General features: G+C 48.4%; 2 protein-coding genes across 2 annotated transcripts; both read right to left on the reverse strand.

The window, feature by feature from the left end:
* Positions 1-1144: 1144 nt before the first annotated feature.
* LOC122047694 (protein IQ-DOMAIN 18-like) lies at positions 1145-4295 on the reverse strand. The gene is made up of 5 exons (XM_042609130.1): positions 3322-4295; positions 2931-3230; positions 2575-2844; positions 2356-2493; positions 1145-2271 (listed from the first exon to the last, which is right to left on the reverse strand). The coding sequence occupies exons 1-5, from the start codon at positions 3445-3447 to the stop codon at positions 1489-1491; spliced, it is 1617 nt and encodes a 538-aa protein (XP_042465064.1). The 5' UTR covers positions 3448-4295; the 3' UTR covers positions 1145-1488.
* Positions 4296-4665: 370 nt separating this feature from the next.
* On the reverse strand, positions 4666-6458 carry LOC122047695 (protein LEAD-SENSITIVE 1-like). The gene is made up of 2 exons (XM_042609131.1): positions 6245-6458; positions 4666-5441 (listed from the first exon to the last, which is right to left on the reverse strand). The coding sequence occupies exons 1-2, from the start codon at positions 6336-6338 to the stop codon at positions 4786-4788; spliced, it is 750 nt and encodes a 249-aa protein (XP_042465065.1). The 5' UTR covers positions 6339-6458; the 3' UTR covers positions 4666-4785.
* Between the last annotated feature and the right edge of the window lie 263 nt (positions 6459-6721).

Below are 6721 nucleotides of genomic sequence, written 5' to 3' on the forward strand. Positions count from 1 at the left end.
TCGAACTCCAGACCTCATTATGACAACACCTCATATGCTAACAATTAGATCCATCCGAGAGGACGGAATTGCTTGTTGGTCTGGAGAGAAACCGTTTCTGACTTTTGGGCAACTTTCCCTTATGCCGAATAACTTTTAGTAAAATATGAAAAAGAATTAATAAGATAAAATGAGTACTTCTGGCTTTACATCTTAATGAAAGAAATAATTATCCCACCATCTAGGCTCAATAGATCTGTCAAGCTTGATCATCCTACTTTGGAAGTGTCAAAATAAGGGGCTTGGACCACACGACATGGTATGATCAGTGTGTTTGAGTCGTATTACTCTGACCATGTTACATAATTTGTCATGAGTTGTGTCTACTCGTAATGTGAATAAAATTCTCTATTTTTTAACATTTCTTTTATAAATGTTAATGTTTTAAAATTAATTTTTTAAAAAAAAAAAAATTTGTTTTTCTAGTTCTATCTTTGCTGCCTGTGTAATTGGTTTATTTAATTGAATTAGCTTAATCATTCGAAGTAAGCTATTTAATTGACCAGATAGACATAATACTTTCAACGATCCGACCACCTTGATTGACTTGACTGGCAATACTAACCCAATTTGTTTGACCACCTTGCTTTGCTTGGCTTGCATAACCTGCCTAATCTTCATTTTGCCTGCTTGCTCGGCCTATCTGGCCTTAATTCAGATCCTTTGTATCCATTATTGTCTGTCCTTGTATTTCATTATCGATCGGACGGATCATATTAAATCTCAAGAATACTTTACACATTACAAGAATACTGTATATATTTTAAAGATACTATGATATCTTGAGATTTAATCTGATCCGTCCGATGATAATGAGACACGAAGACAGAGAAAAATAAGGATTTAATCTGATCCGTCCAATCGATAATGAGATACGGAGACAGAGAAAAATAGGGACAGAAGATCCGAACTAATCAGACCCTCTCTATTTATGTAGTTTGATCGACTTGTTCAGCCAATACAACTTGATGAGAGAGGTCTACTTTGATGCTCATTTACGATTTAGATGCATCGCAATAATTTTGTATTATATGAATTGATTGTGGACGAACGCAATCATGATCAAGATATTCATAGATGGATGCATCCAACACAAATGATCAGATAATATATTAAAAATATTTCAAACCCAGTCGAAACACTATTCATCAAGGCAACAGGATCAGGATCAGCAGTTAAAAAATTAATGAAAAATCAAGTTGATGGAGTTCTCCAATGGTCGTCTTCCTCCCTCAGATCCCTCTAATATATTATTATCTGGAGCTCACGGCCCGAGGTGCAACGCAACATCCCATGATTTCCCATCAATGCCAGTTCGCAGATTGCCGGAGCACCCCGCGCGGCGCCACTCCGATTAATTAGTGATTACAACTACAGCAACAACGAGAAGAGAACCGAAAGCAGCGATTTTGAAGCAGAGATAGTGGAGAAATCGCAGCGGTCGGCGGCTCACCGGAGCCACCGACGGAGGTCCGTCGTGGAAGATGGAGACACCTCGCCGCCGACGCTGTCGTTGCAGGAGGATGACACGTTGGAGCGGTAGTCGCCGGCGAACCGCCCCGCTGCGCTCTTGAAGCTCGGGCTACGCAGGCTCTGTGAGTACGGGTCCGGCGCCGGGAAGGAGAGTCGCTTCTTGGCGGCCGACCCGGCGCAGCCTCCCCGGTCGCGCTCCGGCGTTGCGGGCCGCTGTCGCGGCGCGCTCTGCGACCGCACCCGCGCCTTGGCTGACTCGGTCGCCGTCATGTAGTTCGGCACCGCTGCGGCCGCTGCCGGGTGGTGTTGCTGCCGAGGCCCGCCGCCCTGGTAGTGGTGGTGGTGGTGGCCCGGCGTCTCTACGGTACCGTATAAGCTCCGGTTCTCCCTGCCGCAACGAGGGCTGGCGGAGCGGACCTGCAAAGGCCGCGTCTTGGACGGCGAGGGCGTGATCGGCGAGTGGTGGTGCGCGCGGTGGAGGGGCGAGCAAGGGTGCTGCGGCACCAGCGGCGACTGGCGGCGGGGATTAGCCGGAGTAGAGTGCGCGAAGGGACGAGAGGTGTCGATCTCCAGCGTCTTGATGGGATCTCGGTTGTCGGTGGAAGCTCGCGCCGCCGCTCTGCTGCTGGCTCTGTTATCAAAGGAAGACCTCGAAGCAATCCATCGGTCCTTCCACCGCGTTGGCCCCCGCTCCTCCCCCGCCGACGCCGCCTCGCCGTCCGCCTCCACCTCGTCGGGGTTCCGATCCGGTCTCCACAGCTTTTCCATATCCAATAGTTTACATCAGTCAGAATGCATCAAGAACAGAGAGATGAGAGGGATTAAATCCCCAGATTTGCTTACTTGATGAGAGAAGGCGTAGGAGAGCGCCCGCTCACGCTTCAGCGCCGCCTCCTTTCGGAGCTGCAGCATCGCCTGGATCTCCTCGATGGTTCTCGGCCGGTCGTCCCAGTCGTCGGCGAAGCTGCTCCCTTCCCTCGACTGCGTGTTTACCGGGTTAACAAGTTAGGGCAAAGTAAGAAATGTGAGGAAGAGCAGAGACGGTTGGATCTAGGTTTTCACCATGGATCGCCTCTCGGCGAGATCCTGAAGGTATTTGGAGTCCCACACAGAGGTGTCGCAGCTGAAGGAGGACTTGTTGCTGCCTCGGGAGACGACGGCCGCCGCCGACTCATGGGCAAGCCGCATCCGCTGGTCTCGAACCCTCGCTTGAACCCTAACTAGGGCTTGCATGCATCGCAGCGTCATGTTCGCCTGCTTCCGGACATTGTGCCCCCTCACCAACGCCTGCAACTTCACTAGCCCCTTCAACGCCCGGAGCGCCCTCCTCGCCTTCGCCGGAGAAACTCAAACCCATTTCAGACGCACGCACACCAGGTGTCTGATGTAATGCCTAAGAGAAGAAAGAGAAAGCGTACCAAGTATCCTCGAAAGGCAGTCTGGATGACGACGGCGGCGGCGTAGCGCTCCTTGACGAAACTAGCAGCCGACGGTCGGGTGAGCCGCACCACCTCTGCCGCCGCCTGCGCCGTGGCCACTGCCGCCTCCGCCGTCGCCGCCGAGGCCACCGCCAGAGCAATGGCGTGCCTCTGCTCCGCCGTCCCCGCCGCCCCACCCACCGCCGTCCTCGCTGGCTGCTGCTCGTTCATCGCCGTCGTCGACGACGCCGCCGACGGCGACGGCTTCCGGAACAGCCATCTACGCTTCTCCCTCTTGTGCTACCGGAAAAAACGAAGTCAAAACGCAGCCAAGGCGGCATTTTTAGGACAGAAGTCAAAAACAAGCAAACGGACGTTAAAAAGCACTAACCTTTTCTTCTTCCTCCTGCTCCGCCAGCTCCTCTCTCTGCCTCGCGGCCTTCTTCTCCTCCTTCGACGGAGACCTAAATGCCCGCTTCACCGCCGTCAACCACGAGCCACTGCCCTTCTTCCCCATCGCAGCACATCTACACGGCAGCAGCGCAGAGCACCCTGTTATCCCACCCTGCCCTCACCCAACCAACTTCCAATCTTTTATCAACCCAGAGAAACAGAGGACAGAGAGAGAAGGTGGCGTTTGGCTTTTAGCTCTGCAGGCCAGTGGACTCGCTTAACGAAGCGCGACAGAGGTGTCTCCCACGGGGCCACAAGTGAAGTCACCCATTGCCACAGTCATCCCACCACCACCATGAACGTGCTCACTCGGCACACAAAAGAGTAAAAAAAAGCTCACCACTGCTACTTCGCTGGCAAGGTGATTGGAGCTCACTGTGTGGATCCAACGTTTAAAATTAGAAATTCACCTCCAGGTACATTTAGGTGAAGGCGTTCAAATTTGCCAGGATAAAACATGCAACTGCTCAATCAGCTGTCTTCTCCAATTCGAGCCAGTACGATATCAGCGCGTGATGATGCGTGTATATCAATACACAGAGTTCAAGCGCGGGGGAGGAGGCGGATGAAGACGATGGCGTCGGTTGGTTATTTAATGATGGGGGTCAGGCGTGCAGTCAGGTGCTGGGAGTTAGTGCCTGTACGAAAGGGGAAGAGCAGGTGGATGAGAGGCTGGCGTTCCTTTACGGTTGACAGAGCAAGGAATTGAAGAGCGGCCATGGCGGTGGTGGTCGATCAAACAATTCAATGCAAAAGTTTAAAGTAAACAGAAAGGAGGAAGGAGACGAAAAGGTGGAGGGCGATGAGTTGTCCGCCACGTGACTGCTCTGCTTCGTAAGTTTTCCCACGGCCGCCGTGTCGCTGGATCCGTCGCTTTGGTGGTTGGTGGTTCTTGTTTCTTTTGATGGAAGCTGGAGACCTTCTTCCTCTTCCACTCCCGTAAACGTTCCGCGGGAAAGACTAAAAGCTAACACGCATAATTATAGATTTTCCTCTTTAATCTTTTAGTGATAAAAAACATTCTTTGGATTTATATATTTGATGGGGTTTTGGAGGGAAGCCCGAATCGCCCACAGTCTCATTGATATTTTTTTGTATGTTTTCAAATAAAATTTCATCCGAAACTATTTCCTCAAATCTTAAAATATGCGGAAGGGGACCGTCAGCCGGTCAAATATGCGGTCCAAGTGGGATCCGTCACTGTACGACCGCATTAGTTCTTTGCATTATTCGAACATGGCTCGCCAATAAATTCATTGTTTATGTATGTTGAGATCTTTGATTTTTATAATAATGAAAAAAATTATCAAATAAAAGTTTCAAATAATTTACAGGAATTATTATGATTAAATAGTCCATTACGATTATTAAGAAATAAATGTCTCACACATTGATGCAGTGATTAGGTGGCCATGGTTTGGGGCACGCCTTGGCACAACTGGGCAACAAGGGTTTCGACAGGAATCTTATTTGCATCCCTTCTGATTCCGATGTCGGATACATATCGACTAACACAATACATGCCGCTGGCAACCACCATGAGCCCACTGGCGCTCGTCGTCAGGAACCGAAGCGGGGATGACATTATAGAAGTGATTGCAGCTAACACGGATGAGATTTGTCCGCTCCGGCCAACGCTGAAAGTTGTCTCCACGAGCAGACCTGTCTTGCAGTATATGGCAAAGTCCTCGCAGTTGTTCTTGAACAAGCAATACATGCCGAACCCATTGTTGTCGAGAAGGTATTTGGCTCGGTGGAGGACGATGTTGGGGGGATCGGAGGGGGCGAGCGTGCAGGTTCCTCCGCGCGCTTTTGCTAGGAAGAAAGTTGGAGTGACTGAATAGCTGAACAGGTAGAGGTTGCCTCCTGCAAGGAAGCAATCCAAGCAAGAAGTGATGACTCCATGGAGATTGCTTTGATCACCACACTTTTCGCACGGAGTTCCTGAATTTGACGGCGAAGAGCTGAAAAGGAATTGGTCAAGTACGGTTCCTGTTCCAATCTCTTGGCCAGCTGCTCTTGTGAAATGAATGACCATGCCATCTCCCACATATATCCCTACGAAGCAGGGAAATAAATAAGATAACAGTACATGATGATACACTTTGAATAGTAGAACAGATTAATGCTTCAGTAATTGTCGATGAGTTGACCACATTGTACAATTCAACAACAAAGAGAGAAAGAAAGATGACCTGCACAAAGCTTTTCTGAACTAGTAAACTATATAGTATCGTAAGCAATAACAAAGGACGGAACTTATCGATTCTAGTAATTGAATTTTGCTAATGTACTTTAGACCTTTATTCCTGGAAAGAAGTTGGCTGTATACAATCTCTAAATTCAATACTCACTCTCGGAGTCCATGCTTAAAGTGATCAAAGGAAGAATTTTTTGGTCGAAGTTACTCAACAGATTCTGTGTAAATGATCATAACATCATAATTTGCAGAAAATTTCTCTATAGATTCCATGTTAAACAGTCATAACAAGCTAACGGTAGCAAAAGACTCGAAGGAGACATACGGTTGAAGCACCATTCCGAAATCACATCGATGAACGCTAATTTTGCAGACGTTCACGGCTTAACACACTCGAATAGAATAATGGTTTTACAAAACTCTCCGTCAAGTTGAGCCTTTATCATCTAAATCAATTGAGAAACACTGAAACTAAGTAAGATTATCTTTCGGCAGTGATTATCACTCCTACCAACCTAAAAATGGGGGAAATGCTAAAAAAAAATGGAATCAACATGGGCAAACGACGAGTGGAGAAGCCCTAAAACCAGGTACGGTTCCGATTCATACAAAATCGACGTAACAATAAAATAGAGAGAATACAAAGAAGGAAAGGAAAGACCATGATGGGCATAGATGTAAGCCGACCGCCATGAGTAGATGTGATCCCCGGGCGCGAGCTCCTCCCGCTCGACCTTGTTGGAGAGAATGCTCATCCCGTGCTCCTCGACTCTCCTCCCCGCGCCAAGGCGAGATTAGGTCAGAAAAATGAAGGCGAAGAAGCAGAGAAAGGACAGAGAAAGGACGGAATGCGATTCCTTCGCTGAAGGAATCGCAGCGAAGGAAACCGAACTGTCGGCTCAATAAACCGATGCAAATTGGACCGGACAAATTAGATCGAACTAATGGGCCATAAATGATATTCCGGCTTCCAAATTACAGGGGCTACAATGAATATTATTGTAACTTGGAGGGGTGCAAAATGAAATTTCCTCTTTCAGTTTCAAATTCGGCTGTTCGAACTTGCTATCCGCTCAAATCAGACTATTTCCGATCCAACGGCCGTACCAAAGAGATCTGACGGTGGAGAGAGAGTAAC

The sequence above is a fragment of the Zingiber officinale genome, chromosome 2B (assembly GCF_018446385.1).
Source record: "Zingiber officinale cultivar Zhangliang chromosome 2B, Zo_v1.1, whole genome shotgun sequence".
Taxonomy (NCBI): Eukaryota; Viridiplantae; Streptophyta; class Magnoliopsida; order Zingiberales; family Zingiberaceae; genus Zingiber; species Zingiber officinale.

Bases quoted from the DNA above. Each gene is read 5' to 3' on its own strand.
- LOC122047694 (XM_042609130.1), bottom strand. From the start codon at position 3,447: ATGGGGAAGAAGGGCAGTGGCTCGTGGTTGACGGCGGTGAAGCGGGCA. The intron at 2,845-2,930 runs GTACGCTTTCTC...TCTCCGGCGAAG, and splicing joins CTGCCTTTCGAGGATACTTG to GCGAGGAGGGCGCTCCGGGC. The intron at 2,494-2,574 runs GTGAAAACCTAG...GTAAACACGCAG, and splicing joins TCGCCGAGAGGCGATCCATG to TCGAGGGAAGGGAGCAGCTT.
- LOC122047695 (XM_042609131.1), bottom strand. From the start codon at position 6,338: ATGAGCATTCTCTCCAACAAGGTCGAGCGGGAGGAGCTCGCGCCCGGG. The intron at 5,442-6,244 runs GTCTTTCCTTTC...CCTGCTTCGTAG, and splicing joins TTACATCTATGCCCATCATG to GGATATATGTGGGAGATGGC.